The sequence below is a fragment of the Equus przewalskii genome, chromosome 3, assembly GCF_037783145.1.
Source record: "Equus przewalskii isolate Varuska chromosome 3, EquPr2, whole genome shotgun sequence".
NCBI classification, from domain to species: Eukaryota; Metazoa; Chordata; class Mammalia; order Perissodactyla; family Equidae; genus Equus; species Equus przewalskii.
The window spans coordinates 34,828,689-34,849,665 of NC_091833.1; the positions used below are offsets into that span (position 1 = coordinate 34,828,689).

At 63.9% G+C, this 20,977-nt stretch overlaps 1 protein-coding gene across 1 annotated transcript in view; it reads left to right on the plus strand.

The window, feature by feature from the left end:
* Positions 1–1,687: 1,687 nt before the first annotated feature.
* The window catches only part of ZFPM1 (zinc finger protein, FOG family member 1), a 73,453-nt gene continuing 54,163 nt past the window's right edge, over positions 1,688–20,977 (plus strand). The window contains 1 exon segment of the mRNA XM_070612493.1: positions 1,688–2,444. Coding sequence (XP_070468594.1) covers positions 1,727–2,444 — 718 coding nt within the window. The 5' untranslated portion in view covers positions 1,688–1,726.

Sequence of the window (20,977 nt, forward strand, 5' to 3'; positions counted from 1 at the left end):
AAGTGACCAAATCAATCTCTACCTTCTACTCCTGCACCCTAGGCAGACATCACTAATCGATCATGGCTCTCTGCACCCTAGACAGACATTGCTAATAGATCATGGCTCTCTTTCCCCTGCTGACCCTCAGAATCCTCCTCAACAGAGATCTCTGGCCTTTCCAGCAGCACCAACCTGGGAGTCACTTGCTGTGCATGGAGCCTCAAACCCAGCACAGATGTCAGACCGTGGCACCTCCTCCAAGAATCCCCCTGACTCCCAGGTTCCCATCCTGTAAAGAGGTCCCTCTTTGGGAATGGCCGCAAGGCCCAGGCAGGTGGGATGCCTCATCCAGTTGACAAACACTGTGGACGCCCTGGGCTGAGGGAAGCAGCCAGCCATGGGCCCCGTTCTCCCCAGAGGGGGTGCAGCACAGCTGTACAGGCTGCTGTAGGAAGGCTGCACCCCCTGGCCCTGGGCAGGGGTCAGGAAGAGCCGTGTGACCTTGGGTGAGTCTCTGATCTCCAGGCTTAGTGTCCTGTCTGTGCAGTGGTGAATGAGTGGTCCCGGAGTGGACCGCAGCCTCCTGCCCTGCCTGCCACTCTCCTGCCCAGAGGCCCTGAGAGCAGGAGCGGTGCAGGGGAGATGCCCAGGCTCCGGGGTGTCCCTTCTCCTCCTCCAAGGGGTGGGGGTGAAAGTGACAGGAGTCAGAACAAGGGGGTGTCCCACGGGTGGAGCGCGCAGCACCAGCCAGCCTCTGCACAGGATGGTGGTGATGATTCTCTGCCATCAGGTGGGCAGCGGGCCATCTGGACAGGCAGCCTCTCTGCACAGATCTTCCTCTCAGCGCCGGGCTCTGCTGACGCCCTATTTCTTGTGAATGTGGGGAGAGGGGGAGGCACCACATGCAGGCCAAGAATATTAAAGTAAGAAAACACAGTTCAGCTCCGGAGCACAACCCCATATCTGCGTGACCGTGAGCCTCACTGGAAAATGGGGGCTCTCTGGGATCCCACAAACATATCCCAAAGGGCTCCATTTCCAGGGCTGGAACAGACAGTACTGACCCTAGGAACTTCGGTTCCTCTGCCTGTACCAGGCAGGGAGAGGGTGCGGGGTTCACTGGCCCGCGGAGGGTAGTCCTTCTGGGCCTCCGGCTGGAGCGTCCTGGAGCCGCAGGGCCTGCAGAGGAGAGGCCGCAAGGGCAACGCCCAGAGGGCTGCAGCCGGGTGAGCAGGGACAGGCCGCTGGCTTCCGCGCCCTCCCAGATTTCCACCCAGATCTGAGCCCAAAGGAGGAGGACTCGAGGTCCCCCTCTCCATTTGGAGGTCACTGCCACTGGAGACGGCGGCCCCAGGGGATGCGCTTCCGCCGCAGTCTCGAGCGGAAGCCCCCACCCGGCCGGAGCCTGCTCCACACCCCAAACCTGGCCCAAGACCATGTGGGGCGTCAAGGCTTCGGTTCCTGACCAGGCCCTCACTGACCCCATCCAGTGGGCGGAGGGGGCGGAGAGCCTAGGGGGTCGGGAGCAGGCCCAGGCCCTGGGGGCGGGTTTACAGGGCAGTGGGGCGGAGCCATGGGCAGCCTGGGGGCGGGGAGGGGAGGAGCCAGGGAGCCAGGGGCGGGGCCTGGCCTGGAGGGGCGGAGCGGGTCGAGTCAGGCCTGGGGGCGGAGCTAGGCCGAGGGGTGCGTCCAGACAGGCCTGGAGCCCGGCTGGACGAAGTGCCGCGGGACTGCGGGGCGGAATATGTCGGTGAACAGTCCGAGCGAGGCCTGGAGACAAAGCTGCAGGGCCGAAGGAGGAGTCTTGGAGGCCCGTGGGCTACCGCGGGCCGGGGGCGGGGCCAGCACGGCGAAGGCGGGGCCGCGGGCGGGGGCGGGGCCAGGGCGGCAAGGAACCGACCGGCCCGGGGGCGTGGCCAGCGCTGTGCACGGGGTAGGCCAGCGAGGAAGAGGATTAGCCCGGGGCGGGGCGGACCGGCCTGCGCGGGCCGGGGCGGGGCCAGCGCGGAGGGGCGGACCCGGAGGCGCGGCGCGGGTGACGCGCAGGCCCCGCCCCGCCCCGGCCCGCCCGCCCCGAGCGCTCCGGCCGAGGCCGCCCGGTTCTCCGCGTTGCCCGCTCGTTCCATTGAGAAAAGCCGAGCGGCGGCGGCGGCGGCGGCGTCTGCGCGGGAGCCGAGGAGCCGGCAGCAGCCCGCCGCCCGCCGCCCCCGGCGGTCCGCGCGCCCGCAGCGCAGGGCCGAGCCTCTGGCCTCCGCAGCGGCGCCGGGCCGGGCACGGCGGGCTGGGGGCGCGGGCCGGGGCGGCCGCGGAGCCCGGGGGCCGGGGGCATGAACCGCCCCGCGGCCCCGCCGCGCCCCCGCCGCCCGCCGCCGCCCGCCAGGGGCTAGAGGCGGCCGCCGGGAGGGCGCGCGGCGCCGGAGACATGTCCAGGAGGAAACAGAGCAACCCCCGGCAGATCAAGCGTGAGTCAAACTTTGCCCGCCCGCCCCGCGGCCCCGACCCCCGCGCCCGCCCCCGCGCCCGCCGCCTCTGCCCGCCACGCCGACGACCTTCACCCCGCGCCGCGCCCCCCGCGCTCTGTGCCAAGCGCGCCGTAATCTAATCTCCGCCGGCGGGCCGGGCCCCCGCGTCTCGGCTCCGGCACCAGGGGTCCGGCCCGGAGGGGGTGTCCACCCAGAGGGCCAGGAGCGGGGTGGCTGGGGGCGCGGCCACCTCGCGGCCTGCCCCTCCTCCGCATCCCCGAGATGGTGCGGCGATAAGGCGGCCCCGATCTGGGCTCAGATAAAGTTTAAAATATTCCATTCTGCAAGTCCCATCCTGATAAGATCGCTCTGTCGGGACGGGCTGAAATTGTGATCTTATCTCACGCAGTTGACTCTCCCAGGCTTCGTATCTAGAGGGAGACAGAGAGAGACCTGGGAGGGAGAGGGGGCACCCGGGGCCGCGTGGAAATGAACGGCCAAGTGGCGGGGACTGGCCGCGCCACCACCACTGGTACTGCCAGCAGAGCCGCGTGGATGGCAGCTGGGTGCAGCTACTGCAGCCCATGCTCTCCGCTCCAGCCACTCAGACTCCCCGGGCCCTGTCGCCGGGGTCTGGAACTGGAGCTTTCCCTGCCTGGAGACAGCGTCCTGGAGGTCCGACCCTCCTAGTGTCCCGGCTTAGACCACACGGCCAGCAGACAGTGCGCTCGAATGCCAAAGGAGCCGCTCCAAGTCAGGGAAGGGGCTCCTGGGGACTCAGCCCCGCGCCAGGGTCGCCTCTGCGCGTGTCCAAGTTTCTCGCCCATCCGGCCCTCGGGCCACTCCTGGGGGACCGGGCGGCTGCTGCGTCCTCACTGCTGATGCCCTGGCGATAAGAGGGCCCGGCACTCTCGGGGCCACTCAGCTTCGAGAGGAGGGAGAGAGAGAGCGCACAGGAAGCGCCACTCCCCACTCCTCGCCATTAAAAACTTTGCGCCTCCTCGGCCAGAGCGGGGGGAGGGGCTTTCTCCAGGGGTCGCGTCTCCCAGGCCAGACAGGCAGGTTGTTGGGGCCTCCCGGGAGGCGACAAGGAAGGCCGGCGCGCTGCCCAGCTCCAGGCACCCGGACACTGCCACTTCTGTCCACATGACCACTGCCACCAGGACCCTATGTGCATGTGCCTGGGGGAGCGTCTACTCCGAGTCCCCCAGAGTGGGAAGGCAAGCACGAATCCGGGTTCCCGTAACCCGACTCCCTCAGTGTGCAAGTGGGACCTGTTTTCCGAAAGTCACCTTCTATCAAGTCAACTCAAGTATTAAAACCACCCACAGGTCCCGATCTGCGCTGCTCTCCAGTTTCTTTTCCCCTCCTCCCCTGTGCGCCTCTGTTGGGTCTGTTCTCGTGTGTGCGTGTGTGTTGGTGTTTCAGCATGATGAGAAATGCAGATAGCACGGGCAGGGAGATCGCAGGTTGGGAACCGATCGCCAGTACCGATAAGGTCTCAAAGGGCGCAAGCGTCGGGGCACAGCTGGGTCGGCCGAGCCCTGTGCATTGGGGACAGGGACCACACCAGGGGCGCAGGGAGCCCAGGCTGCCCACTGTCAGCACCCCAGGACCAGGCCAGGAGAGGAGGCCGGGACAGAGAGGCGGGGCCGGCCACCCTCTTGTAGCCCCAGGCCTGGGGCGCCTCCTCCCCCTGGCAGATCTTGGCGCGTTAAGATGCCAGCGCTGATTGTCACCAAGCGGCGGCGCCCGCCCTCCCGCCCTGTGCCCGCGGCTGTGCGTACGGCCCTCGCAGTTGTGCGCCGGTCGTGCTGGCCTCACCTGCGACCAGGCCGCGGGTGTGGAGGGGAGGGGGCCCAGCGCTTCGGGCCGCCGCCCCCCGCGTCCCTGCCGAAGCCGAAGCCGAAGCCCGGGCGCAGCTGCCCGCGCCTCTGTGCGCCTTTTGTTCCGCGCGAAGATAGATGTGCCGCGCTGATAAGGCGCGCAACCGATGGCGGCGGCGATAGGCGCTTCCATTTATTAACTTCAAACGTGGGAGCGGGGAAGGGCGGGGCGGGAGCGCGGCCTTGGCCGGCCAGATGGCTGACACGATAGGCCGGGCCACACTGGCGGGGCGCGCGGGGCAGAACGCAGCTCGGGACCCCCGGCGCCCCCGGCCCGGCGAGCTTTCCTCCTGCGCGGGTCGATGTGAGCTCTGATAAGCGTCGGGGCTGGTCGGCCGGATGGCGATCGCCAAGAGCGATAAGAGGCCTTATCTGCGGCCACCAGGCCTGGCCGGGTTCGAGGCAACGACAGCGCGGGGGCGTCGCGGCCTGGGACCCCGCTGGGGCGGGGCCGGGGGCCGGCGTCCCTGCCCGGGTCCGTCTGGGCGAGTTTTCATCCCAAACACACTTAATTGCCAAGAAGTTGGTCCTCCCCCTGCGGGTGGTACAGTCCGTCAAAATGAAAGAAAACTGACTTTGCGCTGGCCAGGAGGGGGAGGGCTGGGGAGGCGGACTCCCCGCCCTGATTCCTACTTGATAGTGTGAGATAGCCAGAGGCAGTGGGGGTCACCTCCCGCAGGAGAGAGGGTGTTTTCCCCTGAATCATGGGTTGGTGTGCGTTCCTGGCAGATCTTAGGTGTAACCTGCTTGGAGTTTTCTTGAAAAAACAAATCAAGGTGGTTTCCATTGCCCAGGCTGAGTTTTGTGGGGAACCCGGTGTGCTGAGGTCTTTTGGAGCGGGTTCCCCAGATCAGGAGGGGAGGTCTGAGCAGACCTGCCTTGACTCACCCAGCAAGCCTTTATTGAGCACTTGCTGTATGCAAGCACTGGGTCATGGCGCTGCCTTGGGGAATCGGGGGAGGGGCGAGCACAGGAGGGGCGGGGCCAGAGCGGTGTGGGAAATAAGCACAGGGAGGGGGTGGTGAGCAGCTGGGGGGACCTCCAGCCAGGTCAGGAAGAGGCTGCCAATGGGTGGAGGCGCCTCCAGGGACAATGGGCTGGCCTCAGTTTCCAGCTTTGAAAGATGGGGACAGGAAGAAGCTCCCAGGTCAAGTGGGCAATGTGGAGGGCCCCGAAGCCCCTTTGCAGTGGGAGGCACTCAGGGACCATGGATCCCCGATGCCAACTGGAAACCAAGGCCAACGAGGTGAGGGGCTTCCAGAAGAAGCAGGGGACTTGTCTGGGCCCCACCTGTCCGGGCCCCAACAGCTACTCCATCTCAGAGGAAGGTGTTTTTCACACGTTCTCAGAGTTTGATTAAACAAATTATTGGTGGCCACAGGATGACTAATTCACTCCAAGCTTCAAAGCCACCCACCTGCTCTCCCAGCAGCCCCACGCCCACCGGTGGGGGTGGCAGTGCCTCCTGGCGAGGGCCAGCTCTGGGAGAGCCTGGGGTAGGCCCGGCGTGGAGTGAGGTGGTCCCTGCGAGGTTTTGTGAAAGAAAGAGGGATTCTCTGCAGAGGGCCATGCACCCAGTATAGGAGGCCCCTGGGAGTCCACCTGGCTCCCAGGAGCCACCTGCAGTGCCCACCACCTGCTGTGATAGCAGAGAAGCCAGGAAGGAGGGGCTTTGGCCACCCAGCTGCCCCTGACCCGATCCACTGTGGGTGGTTACTTTGCCTTCCACAGCCTCAGTTTCCTCTCTCTGGAGAACAGGTGTGATCAATGCCCAGCATCCAGGAGTCAGCAGGGATATAAGTCCTGTCCTTGGCCAACCTTGGCCCCCTTGTCAGTCCCAGGCACTGGTCACCATCCCTGAGGGAGCAGAGCTACGGTGTGCCAGGCGTGCTCCTCCTCAGAGCCCTGGGGGCCTGGGGCCGAACTACGGTGACCAAAGGGATGAAGAGCTCTGAGACTTGGAGGGACTTGCTCACAGCCCCCAGCCCCTGAACCTGGCCTTGAGCGGACTCTGATGGACGCTGGGCCCCAAGCTCTCACCCCGACATGGGGCTTCCCCCGGCTCTGGGTTGCTCTCGGTTGTCACCCATTCCTGGGCCTCAGGAAGACAGTCAGCTGTTCATTCATTCGACAGGGATGATAATTATCCACCGTTGCTAATATAGGCTTCCTCTGTGCCAGGCCGCACAGTAGCATAAAGCAGGTCCTGTTCTTGTGGCCATTTACATCTGGGGTAGCAAGCACAGAGCAGTGACATTCTCACCCAAGGAAGTGGCAGAGCCAGAGCTGGAGGGCAGGTGGCCCTCGCTCTGAGCTGGTGTGTCCGTGAGCACTGTGCTGCTTTCCCGCATCCTCCTGTCTCTGTCTGCCTCTGGGCTTCTCCGAGCCTCAGTCTCCATGCCTGTGAAATGGGCTCCTGGGAGCAGAGGTGCTCGGGTCTTCCCCCAGCCCTGCCCTTGCCCACTCTCCCATGGCCTCCTTCCTAAGACCTTCCTGCACAGAGATGATCCCTGGGGAGGCTCACCCACCCCGGGGCCTGAGCCCCAACCTGGTACCACTGCCCAGCCAGCCCCTCCTCAGAGGTCACCAGGAGCCCAGCATGGCACCAGTACTGCCAGCGATTTAAATGGGTCAGTTGGGGAAGAAAGGAGGAGGGAATGTGATGCCATTAATTGTACCCCTTATCTCCTGTTTCTATGCCAACCAGACGTTCCTGGGGCTTGACGGGCTCGTGAATAATACTCCAGGCGGCCTATCTGCCATCGACAGGCCTCCTCCTGGAGGCAGCTGTGGCCTCACCGATTGGTATCGCCAACCCCAGAGACCCAGGCCAGGGCCACGTTGTACACCTGACTGCGCTCCTGCCCACCCAGCCACCATCCCTGGGCCTTCCTGGAGCTGCCCTATGGTCCCTGTCCCCATTTCACAGAGGGGGAAACTGAGGCCACAGCCACATGTCCGCTCTCTGGACTACGTCCACTGCTCCCTCTCAGGCAGGAGTGGCCTGGGGCAGAGGGGTGCCGGATGTGGGGCAGCAACACCTGCCGAGGGCTGGCTCCACGCCTCCTGGCCTCCCTGGGCCTCAGCACCCTCCACTGTGGCAGGAGGCAGGCAACCCCATGGGTGAGGGCTCAGCCCCCTTCAAGCTGCCCTGCATGTTCCTGTGAGAAAGGAGAGCCTTGCTCATGGGGGCAGCTCCCTGGCTTGTTTCAGCCCCCCGAGTGCCCAATCCCTCAGCTCGGTCTCCCCCCGAGCCTCCGCTGGCAGGCTCCCACCTCCCCACCTGCCCTCCTGCAGGGACCTGTCGGTCTGCCGTCACTCACTCCCCGGGGCCAGGATCTGCATCTGTCCTGTCCGCACACAGTGGGCCTTCCGGAAGTGTCTGTCAGATAGATGACCTATCTGCACGGCGTGAAGTGAACGTGGGCTCAGATCCCGTCTCTGCCGTTTCCTGGCCGCGGGACTATGGGCCAGGCCCATCCACATGAGCCTCAGTTTCCCCATCTGCAAAATGGGGATAATGACATTGCCAGCCCCTGAGCACAACGGTGAGGATCAAAGGGAAATACAGGTCACCTAAGAGAGCTGCCACCAACCCCGTCTTCCTCCTTCTCCGTGTCTTCGTGGTCGGTCAGTCAGGTCAGATCTGTGGTGTCTAGTTTATCAGAGATGGAGTAATCCCTTTCCCAAACTCTCTCAGAGCGTGACATGCAGGGCCTGCCTGGGAAGGGCCCCCACACCCTGTGGCTGCAGAGCTCACTGTGCCAGCCCCTGGTCGTGGGGCCCCTGCTTCCTGGCCAGCCATTCCCTCCTGCTCATTCCCACTGTGATTTGCCAAGCAGGTACCCCAGGCTGTGCAACCTTGACACAAAGCTTGCCCTCTCTGGACTGGGGGTCCTCTTTGTCAGGGGAGAGGAAAAGAAGGGACTGCGCTAGGGCGTTGTCAGTGATATTCCTCTGACCCCGCCCCCTCATCACCTCCCCACCTGAGCTCTGGGTGGGTCTGGACCAAGCCACCCTAGAGCTGAGGGGCTGTGGCGTCAGGCAGCCAAGTGAGAGGACCCAGGGTTTCCTGCATCCCTGTACCCATTTCACAGAGGAGGAGCTGGAGGCCTGGAAAGGAAGGGGGCTTGCCACGGGTCCCCAGCCAGCAGTTGGCAGGGCCGGGACTGTCTCAGGGCCGGGAGGGCAGTGGGCCTGTCTCAGCCTGGGAGACCAGGTCCAGGAGGAGTGGGGGTCTCCGCGGGGAGGCACACTTGGTGGCTCCTGGCAGGGCCAGGGCAGTGTGGCATTCCCTCTCTGCCTCAGTTTGCCATCAGTTCAGTGGGCGTATCCCAGTGCCACGCCCTGGTTTTCAAATGAAGACGTGAAGTCACAGGAGTCCTGCCCAGGGCAAGGAGGAAAAGAGGGGGACGGTCTGGCTCTGAGGAGGCTGGGCTCTCACCCTCTCCGCCCTCACCCCACCTTCTCATCTCAGCGCATGGGCCTGACTTAGAAAGCCCAGGGCGAGGCCTGTGGGTCCGGCTCCAGCCCACGGCTCCCGGCCGAGTGGCCTCGAGAGAGTCTCCTCCACGCCGGCCCTGCTGTTGTCATCGCAGAGCGGGCGCTCGGCGCTCAGCAGGCTGGGGGACGGAATGAACAGCAGCGTCTAGGGCACACCTGGGTCCCAGGTTGGGATGGGGGCCTGGGCTGTTTGTTGCTGGGTGACAATTTGCTCCCGCCACCCTAGCTGTTCCTGGGGCCACTGGGCAGACTGAGGACAGAGACCTTTCCTTCTGAGACCCGGGATTCCGCCCTCCCCCTGTCCCATACCGCGAGGAGCGTCGGCTTTGCGCTCAGGCCTGGGCCACCCCCGCGGGCCAGCCCTCACTTCCAGGCCAGGAGGCTGCTGCAGTGGGGGCCACCACGTGGCCTCGAGTCCTGGCCTGGCTGTGACCCTGTGGGCAAGTGGCTTCTCCTGTGCCTCTGTTTCCACTTTTGAAGCAGGAGTTTAATAAGAGCTCCTCCCTCCTGGGGCCTTTATGTGGGTCCCTGGGATCCCAGATGCGCACTCCGTGGGAGCTCTGGTCGCATCACTGATATTTTGCCAGAAGCCCTGAGGTCCAGACCCTTCACACAGAGTCCCGTCTCCAGCCTTGCTCTCCTTCCGGGGTTAGTTTTTGAAGCAGGAGGGCCTGGTGGGTAGGTGCCCTGGCTACACCACGCCCTGGGCCGGGCCACCCCGCACTGGAACCCCGTCAGCCCTCATCCGAGGGTCTTGGCAGCTCCCTGATCATCAGCATGATGATGGACCCACGTTACAGGTGGGGAAACTGAGGCCCTGGGAGATGGTGTGGTGCTTGAGGCCTTGAGACACAGGAGCGGGTCTGTGGGCCCCAGGGGTGGGTAGAGGTTTCTCTGGGCACTGCCCACTCAGGCCCCAGGCCACCTGCCCTGCTGTCCTGCCCCCCCTCCTGCTTCTCCCTCCTCCGCAGCCCCTTGTCTGGGAGAAGGCAGTGGCCCCACTGGGGCAGGAATGTGGCAGCTGACCTTGGGCTGGAGCCAGAGCCGGGTTAGGCAGATAAGCAGGCCCCTCCCTTCGGCCTCCCCTGGGCCTGCCAACAGGCTGGGGACTCTCAGAGCCTTGGTTTCCCTGCCTGTGACAGGTGATGGGTGCTGGTGCCGCAGGCTGGCATCCCCTCCTGCGATTATCTAGATGCCCGCTGAAGTTGGGTTCTCAACCCATTTTGCCTCCAAAGAAATGGAGGGTCAGAGAGGATGGGTGGCTGCATCAGGGTCACACACCACATGAGTGTTGTGGAAACGGGATCAATGGAGTGGTCTGCGTAAGTCCTGCCCCAGCTCCTAGGCTGCATCCCTGTGTCCCAGGTGCCCCCAGAACTGACAGGCATGCTGCTTCCTGGGAAGGAGGGGATGGCCACAGTGGGGACTCTGAATGCGGGTGCCTCCGGGAGCTTCCCTGTGGGCAGCCACTGCGGAGGACAGGCTAGAGTCCCAGGTCGAGTCTCTGAGTCTGTGGGTGTACAGAAGTTACCTTGCCTTCCTGAGCCTCTGACTCCACCTCTGCAGGATGGGGAGTCATGGGGACACTGGGCTGGGCTCTGAGGGTGCCTGGGCCTCAGTTTCCCCTACAAAGAGGAACAGTGATGCCGACCTCGCAGGGCAGTGAGCCTGATATGAGGTGGGTACAGCCTGGACCAGAGCTGTGTTGTTTGACGAAATTAAAAGAAAGAGGCCAGGGGCCCCTCTCCCCTCCCAGTCTCCCTGGGGCTGCTTCCTGCCGGCTCCTGTTGGTGTCTGCCCTGAAGCCCTCCAGCTCTCCAGTCTGCCCTGGGCGCTTGTCACAGCCTCCTGCCTCAGTTACCCTTCCTCCATCCAGCCTCCACCCCACAGGTGAGACTCAGGGAGTAGGAGTGGAAGGGGCCCCAGGGTCAGGGGGTCTCGGCTCCTTCCTGGATGGTGAGGGCGGAAGAGGGCCTCCACTAAGGCCTCGTGGGCGATGGCGGGTCCATGCTGTCGCTGCTGGGTTCTCAGCCCCCAGCGAGGGCTCAGGGGGCCTGGGGCTGCCCCGCAGCTGCTCTTTGGGCTGCTCTGGCATCAGCGCTCGGCCCTCGCGACAGGAGAGAAAGCCGCGCTCAGAGCCTGGGCAACCACAGGGCGTCGCCTGGCTTCCCCCATCCGACCCCAGCTCATCCCACAGTCAACCCCGGGCTCGCCGGGCACTGGTCCCCATGGCCAGCACAAGCAGCAGTGCTGAGTCCAGCTGGGCCCAGGACTTACAGATGTGAGCTCTCATCCTCCCCCGGTGAGGAGCCCAGTGCACAGAGGGGAAACTGAGGCTCAGGGGCACACCAGGACTGCACTGGAGCTACCCCCCTGGGAGGGAGAAAGAGGGAGGCCACAGTGGTGGTGTCCATGGGTGGCACTCCCTCAGCCCCCTGCCAGGCCCAGCGACGCCCATGTTCAAGTTCTGGAAACTGAGGCCTTCCTGTGGTCCCAGGCAGCATCCAGCTCTTCTCTCTGGCCGTTCCTCACTGGCCGCGTGACCTTGGGCGAGTCCTTTCCCTGCTCTGGGCTGAGGTCGCTGCTGCCCAGCCTTCCAGCTGCAGGAGAGAGACCAGCGCCGCCCCTGAACCGGCACATGGCAGCCAGGCCTGCCCGCAGCGCTTCCTGGTCAAACGGGGCTTCTGGCAGCAAGCAGCCCTCGGGGGAGACCCTTGTTCACACCTCAGTGGCCCCTCTTCCAGTGGGAATGAGTGGCTTTGGGGGCCCCTTCCTCTGAAAGGACAGAGGTGTTCCATTCAGGGGCCCAGGGGCAGGTGGGAGGCCCTCGACATTTGAGGGGCGTACTGAGCATACCCCGGGCTCTCAGGCTGTCGAGGGTTTACCAGGATGTCCCACCCTGTCGTTTTTGTTACTGATACTTCCTGCTCTGGCGCTGGGGGCCTAGACAAGCCTTCCAGCCGGGGGACGGGGGCCCAGCCGGGGGACGGGGGCCCAGCAGGTCGCAAGGCAGGAGGGCAGGGCGCTTGCACCCAGCCCCACCTGCCATGCCCCCACACAAGTGACCCTTTTCACTTCTTTGGCCTGGCACAGCTTAGGAGGGCCTAGGACCACGCAGCCCCACTGGGACCCTGAGGTGGCCTCCTGCCTCAGTTTCCCCTCCTGTGCAGTATGCCCACACCCAGCTGCACCGAGACCAAACAAACATTTTCCCAGAGAACAGAGGGACCCCCTATGCTCACGGCAGTGGCCTTGATGGTCAGTGGGCGCCCTGGCCCTGCAGCCATCCCCTCTCCCGCCCAGCTTTGCCGGCCGAAGCCCTGTCCAGCCCGAACTGTCTCCCGGTCCAGCCTCTGGCGGGCACAGGTTTCAGCTCCGGTGATAACTCGGAAAGTTGAACTGGCCCCATTACCGCGCCGAGATGGTTGGCGAGATAGGGCCTTGATAATGGGAGAGATAGGGCGGCTCCGTGGCCAATAGCCCGGGCTCCCCGCCCATTAACATTCCCCACCAGCGATCGCTCTCACTATCTCCTCTCTTTCCACTCCTCCCGCAGATAAGAATGGAAATTCTGACTTCATAGCTCACTGATTAAAGTGTCTGGATTTCTTGATAATACACAGATAAATTATGTTTTTGAAAAAGAAGGTAGGGCGGAGGGTGGGGGCCCTGGAGGGGAGCCCTTGGCCAGCTCTGGGCCTCTCCCGCCCCTAGGCCGGCCGTGACCCTCCTGGGCCTCTGGACATAGGAGCGTCAGGCTAGGGAGGGGCCACTGCAGCAGGAGGATCCTGCGGGAGGGCCGGGCAGCCTGGAGGGGCACCCTCCCTGGGGACGGGAGCCTCAGCAGCCCCTGCCGGAGCTGGGGATCTGTGCCTGGCTGCCTGGGCTGACTCTGGGGACGCGTCTCCGTACCTCAGTTTCCTCACCTGTCAGAGGGACCCAGGCTTGTGGAGTGTGGGTCTCTGCCATCCCCCCAGCACTAGAACAAGGCCTCACTATGCAGTCAGGGCCCACGAATGTCGGGGCACCAGGCAGAACCCCGTTGGCCACAGGGAAGGGGGCTCCCACTGGCTCCCGCCCCGGCCGAGCCACCCAGCCGCCGGCGGCCCGGCTGCCGTGGGTGACAGCTGGCACCCAGATGGGACTGTGGTGCGTCTCCACGCCTGTCTGGATAAAGCAGCTCCTTCAGCTGATCCAAGATGCGCGCTGATGGCGCGATGAGCCGCGATTAGGGCCGCGCTAATCCTCCCGCAGAGGGACAGGTGCGACAGCCATGGCTGGTGCTGCAGGAGGAGCACCCAAAGCCACGGCACCCACGACATCCCCACCAGGGCAGTGGCTGGACCGAGCTCTATGGTGCCCGCAGAAAGCCCTCCAGGGGGCTGCCCGGGGCTCCCGGCAGGCGCAGGACAGCTGGCCATTTCCCCCCTTTCTGCATTTACTTTTTAAGCAACTCTCGAGAAATGAGACTGTGCTCCCAGAGGCAGGAGGTCTGAGGGGGCGGTCAGCAGCGTTTCTGGGTGGCTCTGGGACTCCTCAGCTACAATCTAATGGTGGCCATTGTTAGGTAACAGTTCCCTTTATTGCGTGCTTGCTGTATGCCAGGCCTGAACTTGACCTGTAGTATCTGTGGAGTCCTCCCAGCAGCTCTGGGAGGGGCACCTCTGACCTCATTTCTCCTCAGAGGAGGACTCAAGGCTCAGAGAGGTTGAGTAACTCACCCAAGGTCACACAGCAGGAGAGGGAGCAGTAGAGACGGGTTCAGAGCCCTGGTCACGGTCTGGGTCTCCATCCTGGCTGGAGGTTCTGGGGCTATTAGCAGCCATGGGTCTCCACCTGCCCTAAGGGGACTGTCCCCTCTGTTTCAGGGAGAAAAGCCCAGGCACAGAGAGGGTGGGCAACTGCTCAGGGCCACACAGCCCTGTCCAAGAACACTGGACGAGGGTGACTCTCCTGCTTATCTCTGGGGGTCGTTTCATCTGCCCTCAGAAAACAGGCTTCTGTGGTGATGAAGCTGGCTTCTTTCCGTCTTTGGGTCCTTCTTTGTTTCAGTATTCTGAAGAAAGTCAGCTACTGCCAGTAAAAGGGGTGCGTGTTTTGGGGAGAGGGACAAGTGGAGGGGTGATCAGGGTTCGAATCCTGCCCCCGGGTGGGTGGCCTGGGTAAGTGACTTAGCGTCCCGGGGCCTCATTTCCTCCCCGTACAGTGGGCGTAGCAGCAGTTCTGGCCGCCTCGACTTTGAGGAACGAGATGGCAGAGGAATGGGGAGAGCATCCAGGGCTGCATGCGGCTGCGTCCATGTTCTCGAGGGGGCTGCAAGGGCGAGGGTCCTGGGGCCACCTCCGACGCCCTCCCTGCTGCACACCCTCTGTGAAACCCACCAGCATTCTTCCTGGACAGTTTTGGGCAAACGGCTCCAGTTTGCAGAGGCCCAGGGCCCCGTCCTGTCACACCATGACCAGGCTGCTTCTGGAGCATTTGTCCTGTGGCCCTGGGAGTCCACTCTTGGAGGACCCTTTGTTTTCACCAGGACCAGAGTGAACACAGGATTGTGGGGTCCAGCCACCCCCATCGCTGTGGCTCACAGGCACGTCCCTGTTCTGAGCCTCAGTTTCCACATCTGCTAAATGGGGCTAAAGACACTAAGACCCGCCCTGCAGGCCCTGGGCTGGGACTCAGTGGCCCCCAGACCATCTCCGCTGAGGTCTCCCTGCCTGGTCAGCACCTGTGCCTCCCTGCCATGCCCTCGGGGCTCACAGGGCTGTTGAGGGAGGAGCTCAGCCTCCAGAGCACCAACCAGAGAGGCCCGGGTTCAGATGTCAGCCCCACCGCTGCCCTGTCCAAGAAGCAGGTGTCGGCCCCCTCAGGGTGCTTTCCTGGAGCTGATGAGATGGAGCCAGGTGCCCTGCTGCTGCTGCCGTCCCCGTGGTGACAACAGCCCTTGGGACCCCCACCCCTCCAGCTGGCGGCCAGGGCGCTGACTGTGTTGGACAGGGCTGCCCCAGAGAGGGAGGCCCCAGCCCTCAGTTCTCGGCGGGGGTGGGCTGCACCTCCCTCCTACGAGAAAGAGAGAGAAAAGGGACTGATGGAGAGGGCGATAGGCTGTGTGGTGCGGGAGTCCTATCGCCTCATCCATCTGCCGCGGCTCTGAGCGCTCTGTTGTTTCCCCTTATCTCACCCACCAAAATGCCAGGAACAAAAGCGCGCACACCCACAACACTCACACATCACCCGCGAGCCCACCGCCCAGCAACTGGGAGCCGCCAGAAAACGGTGCCACTGGATCTAAGACGAAAGCCAGGGGGTTCGAGTTCTCGTAAAATCATCGTCATCATTATTTTGCACAGGAAACCGAAAAATGGCCCTCCGTGAGAAGAGGCAGCTAAAATTAAGAAGTTGCCCCTGATGCCCCTCCCTGGGGGGCAGGACCCAGCCTTGGGGCGAGGTCCCAGCTGTGCTTCTGCTGCGACCTGGTTGTGTGGCCTTGGGCCAGTGTCTTTCCGTCTCTGAGTCATTTGTAACTGGTGTGGGGTCCGGGATGAGGGTTTAATGGAGCCTTCGAGCAAAAGGGAGAGCCCACACGATCACCAAAGTCCTTCCCTGTGGCATGTGGCCCTTTGTGTCTTGGGGGTAAGGCAGGTCCCCCAGAGCGCAGCACCCCAGAACCTACCCCCTCAGAGCCTGGTCTTCGCCCAGAGCCCAGGCCACCCAGCCTGGCACTCCAGAGTTTGACACCCCCACAGCTCAGATGCCCCAGCCTGGGCCCCCAGAGTCAGGCACCCCCAGAGCTCACACACCCCAGCCTGTCCCTCACAGCCCAGGCCCCCCAGCCTGGCCCCCAGAGTCTGGCACCCCTACAGCCCGGCCCCGAGAGTCTGGCACCCCCAGAGCCCAGGTCCCCCAGCCTGGTCCCCAGAGTCTGGCACCCCTACAGCCCGGCCCCGAGAGTCTGGCACCCCCAGAGCCCAGGTCCCCCAGCCTGGTCCCCAGAGTCTGGCACCCCTACAGCCCAGGCCCCGCCCCCAAAGTCAGGGAACCAGGGTCCTAACCTGTGTGCCAACAGCCAATAGGAACAGGCTATGCAAATGAGCAGGAGCGAGGCCCGGGGATTGGTTGAGTTCCGCGTACGGGGCGGGCCTCCTCGGGGCGGGGCCTCTTCCAGAGAAAGCCCTTAATTTGGGGGGACAGTGTCCCGTCCCGGACTTTGCCCCGCTGGTGGAAATCCCCCTGGCCTTGGAAGGGCCAGCCTTTCTGGGGCCTTGCTACTTGGGCCACCCATTTGCCTGGGCACAGGAGGCTGGGCAGGCTGGCCTTTGGATGACCTCCTGCTGAGCCTCCCAGACCCCCACGGCCTGAACTGGGGGCCCAGGACTTGGGCGTTCCTGAGATTAGCAACGCCAACCCTCGCTCCCAGATGGGAACTCTGAGTTCAAAAGTGGAGCAGGGACTGCTCAAGGCCAGCCAGCTCCCCCACCACTCCCCATGTCTGGGGCACCTCCAGCCTGGTGCATGCTGTCCCCCACTTTTGCCGCCCCCCCCCCGCGCTGTGATTTTTACCCAGAATCTCGCTCTGCCAGGCTCGCTGTGGCCCCATCTTAATGAATGACAGTGCCAACCCATTCGCCAAACCTGCTTCCCCATCTGTAGAATGGGAGGGTCTGGTCTGTCTGCCTCCCAGGGCGGTTTCCATGCCCTCTGCTAGCCACATCCTCTCCCTGGGCCTCAGTTTCCCCATCCACACAACGACGGCTGAGACAGGAGTTTCTCTGGGGGCTCCCTGCTCTGTCTGTGACTGTGATGTATTCTAAATCTTGGAGTCTTCCAGATTTCCTGTTATCAGAAATTCACATGACGAGAGACCATGTCTCTGGGAAGCGTTCAGGCAACTTGGGGGGATTCTCATTGTCTTCGAATTCACTTTGCACCCCACGAGATGTCTTGTCAGCAAGATGGGGCCCAGGTAGGTCCAGCCAGCCAAGAGCCCGGCCAGAGGCCCCCAGGGTCCCACAGCACCTACAGGGCTTTGTGACCTGAAAACCAGCCACAGGTGTGGGCATTTTTCAGAAAAGCATCAGTGGAGATTAGCATAGGGGCTCGGAGGAAAGGGGCTCAGGCTGAGGTCCCAGGGACCAGAGCCAGACTGCCCCACCTCTCTGGGCCTCAGTCCCCAGCCCCCATCAGATGGGGCGGTGCCTCCCGGGGGTGGGAGTTGGTCCAGGAGGGTGGAAGGACAGCCCCCAGCAGCCTCACCTGGGAGGAGCCCCTAACACCTGCCGGGAAATCCCTCCACGAGAGGCCCCCCGTCAACTGGGGCAGCTCTGTTTCCCGCAGGACAGGGCGGTTATCCAGTAGGTGCTCTGTAAATGCTCCCTGGACTGATTTCTAGCCCCCACCTCCCACCCTGGGCCCTGTCCCAGGAGAGCAGAGCAAAGCAGAAGAAAAAGCCAGCACCTCTGAGCGAGCACTCTGGTGGACGGTGCCTGGGAATGGACGGACAGGCTGACCCCTGGACGTCCTTTCGTGTTCACATCTCCATTCTCCAAACTTGTACTGAGTCCCTGCTGTGTGTGGGGCCGGGTCCCTGTCCTTGTGGGGCCCAGGCTGGTGGGGAGATGGGGAAGGAACACTAGAAATGAGTCCCTGATGATGGAGGGTCTTAAGTGCTGTGGTGGGGCCCACGGAGGGACCCCCTGTAGCTGGGGACTGGTGGTCGTGGAAGGCGAGGTGGCCATGCTGAAGCAGAGACAGATGGTGGTGTGTGTGAGGAAGAGCATTCTGGGAAGAGGGAACAGCAGAGGCAAAAGTTCTGAACAGGGAATGAGATAGGCGGGAGGAGAAATGTGAGCCCCCCGCCATGCGAGCATCGACCAGCACAGTCAGGGCCCAGGTCAAACGCCAGCACCGCCTCAGCTTGCCGCCTAGCCCCCACTCCAGGACAGACACTCCCTTCCTGTGTGCCCTCACCAGCCACGTGGCGGGTGTGCCCGGGGGTCCCCTTCTAAAGTAACAGAGGGTGGGTGGGCCCAGGGTGTGGAGTAGGGACACAGGAGTTGGTGGCTCCCCGCTCCTCCTCCTGACCAGACTTTTCCTCTGCACCGCCTCTGCCCTAGCCGGATGGGCTCCGGGAATTCAGGCTCATCCTTCGTTCTCAGGCCACGTGTTGCCCCGCCCCCTTCCCCACTCAAGCCAGCAGCCAGAGGGCTTGGCTCAAAGCTGTCCAGACCCAGAGTTGACTGTCATTGCCATGGCTTTCTTTCACCCTAGAGGGCTCAAGGCCACAGGTCACGGAGTCACACGGCCTGGGTGCAAATCCCAGCGCCCGCACTCGCTGGGTCCCCTCGGGCCTCCGTTTCCTCCTCTGTACGATGGGGACAGGCCCTGCAAGGGGGTGAGGCTGCATGGGGCTGTGTGGAACGTGCTTTGCACAGACCCGGCAGTCACCCCGAGCTCACTGGATGTTCCTGAGACAGGAGAGGGCCTCCAGACGCAGGGGAGCCCTGGGTTCTCCATGCAGATGGGGAGGGCCGAGGTGTGGCCAGCCGCGGGGTTTGCCCAGGACTGTTTGCAGGACAGGTCAGCTCCTCTGGCCTTCCTCCTGGACTTGCCACGGCCTGCCAGCATCCCCTGCCCCTGTCCGCGGACACAGGACCGGACCCCGTAAGCCCAGCCTCAGTCTCCACACCCGGCAAACGCCCGAGGCAGCAGGGCGGGGAAGGCCATGTCACTAGGGAGGGCTGTGCACTGGCTAGGGAGGCGTGTCTCTGAGTCCCCAAGGAAAAGAATGGTAAAACATACATCGCATAAGATTAACCATTTCTGGTGGATAGCTCAGTGGCGTTAAGTACCTTCATGAGGTTGTGCAGCCATCACCACCATCCCTCTCCAGACATTTTCCAACAGAGATACCATCCCATTGAGCACTAGCCCCCCACCCCCAGCCCCTGGCAGCCTCCGTTCTACTCTCTGTGAATTCCAGGCTGATGCTTTACCTCCCAGTTTTCAGTTCAGGATGGCAAGGGGCCTGCCCAGCAGGATTTGAGCCTGGTGTCCACCTCCAGCTTCCTGGACGTTGTGCCTCTGGGCCCCCTGGGGATGAAGAGCCCGCTCGGCCAGGAGGCCTTGCAGAGCCGCCGACTCCCCGTGGGTCCAGGAAGCCCCTCCACCCTCTGGGTGCCTCAGTTTCTCCATCTGTGCAGTGGGAGCAGAGTAATTTGCTGCTCGGGACCCGACCACACCCAACAGGCAAACAGGCCAGCCCTTCCTCCCTGCACGGCGTCCCGGGCGCCCGAGTAGCAGCCCGGGTAGTGGCCACAGTCTGGACACTAGAGTCTCCAACTGGGGATGCATCCCGCTCCTCACCCGCAGGGTGTCGGGCCCGCCTGGTGGAGGAGGTGATAACCGGCCCCTCCAGACCACGGCACCATGGTGTGAGCAAAATCCTGGACCAGAGCGGCCTGCAGTTCCCGCCTCCTGGGGCCGCGGCTCCTCGGGAAAGGGGGGCAATGAGAGCACCCCTCTCGCGGGCCGTAGCACAGGAGCCGGTGCGGCAGTGCCCGCCAGCCGGGTCCTCCGATGGGCCTGGGCAGGCCTGTCCTTCGAGCACCCGGTGTGCAGGCCCTGAGGGCAGCAGCCCAGGAGCTGAGAGAGGAGGAGCCTGGAGCCAAGGAGGGCTCGGCGCTGGGCCGGCCCCCTGGGGATCTCCCACCCCACCCATCCGGTGGCAGGTCCCTGTCACCCTGGAGTCCCGTCCCCTTCCAGGAAGCAGTCTGCCTGCCTCCGGCTGATGTCCAGCCGTGGCAACGGCTCCATTAGCCGCGTCCCCGCTGCCATCTATCAGCCCTTATCACCCATCTGGAGAGAGAATCGCTTGGAGCCCGCGGCGCCCCGTTTTCTCGGACACGATTCCCCGTCTCCTCCCCCGCTTGTGCTCACCGCTCTGTGCCCTGGCCTTGACCACCACCCTCACCCCACGCCGTGGCCACACGCCCTCCACCTCCCCACCAGCCACACTCGCGGGTCTTTGCCATTCAGCCCCAAGTGTGTTCTTGCCAACCCCCTGCAGCCCACAAGTGGCCTCGGCCCTCCCCTCCCGCCCAGGCCACGTGGTCTGCAGTACCCCCCCCCTCGCCCCCGCCCCCCCGGAGTCTTGGTAATCGGTTCTCCGGAGGGAAACAATCTCTTGTAATCTATCAGTGGCTATCGGGCCCATCGGAGGGCCGGGAGTGGCCAGGCCCAGAGATGGCGCCAACCCTGAGCGTTGATAAAGTTCGCGAGTTCGGCGGTGATGAATGTTGAGTAAGTGCAGGCAGCCCCGATAGGATGTGGACTTGGCAGGCCCGCAGCTCCGGCTGAAACCAATCTCTCCCCTATCAGCCAGGCCGGGCTTTCTCAGGCCCCTCTCTTTCTTCCCGCCTCCTCCGCCTCTGCTTTCTCTGGCCTCGCCCCGCCCGGCCCCTGCCCCTGGGGACAGGAGGGGGACCAGCCTACTGGCCCGAGAGAGGGGGCAGGCTTGGGGCAGGGGAAGATCCTGAATGAGGCCAAGGAGGTGGACCGCGCTGGGGGCTGCCTGGAGGCGGTGGCCGGCTGCAGGAGCCACACGCCGGGTTCCTGGCTGCGTCCAGTGTCTGCGTTCTGCTTAGCTTCCCACGGTGCCGAGGGTACAACCCTGGCTCGGCCGCGTCTGTGCTGTGGCCCCGCTGCCTCTCCACCCAGCCCGTCCTCAGCCAAGGCACCAGAACCCACCAGACTCTTTCCGGGTTTCCGGCCTTTGCACTGGCACTTCCCTCTGCCTGAGCATTCTTCCCTGTTCGCATTGCAGTTTAAACACTGCCTCCTCCGAGAAGCCCTCGCTGACCACCCCCACGCCCGCCTGCCCTCTCCATCCTGCATCTGTCCTAGCCCTCACAGTATCTGAGGTGTGCGTCCACCCCCAACCCAGAATGTTTGCCCCATCTGGACCACAGCTCTTTTCTGCCCACCCCTCAGCAGCTCTACAGGTCAGTGGGTCGACACCCCTTTGCCAGATGTGTAAACCAAGGCCTGGGCGGTTCCCTAGGCCCAGAGCCACGGAGCCCAGCACAGCCGTTTGAGCAGATGGCCCGAGGCTTTGAGGGGGCCAGGCGGGGCTGGTGTGGCTGCTCTCTG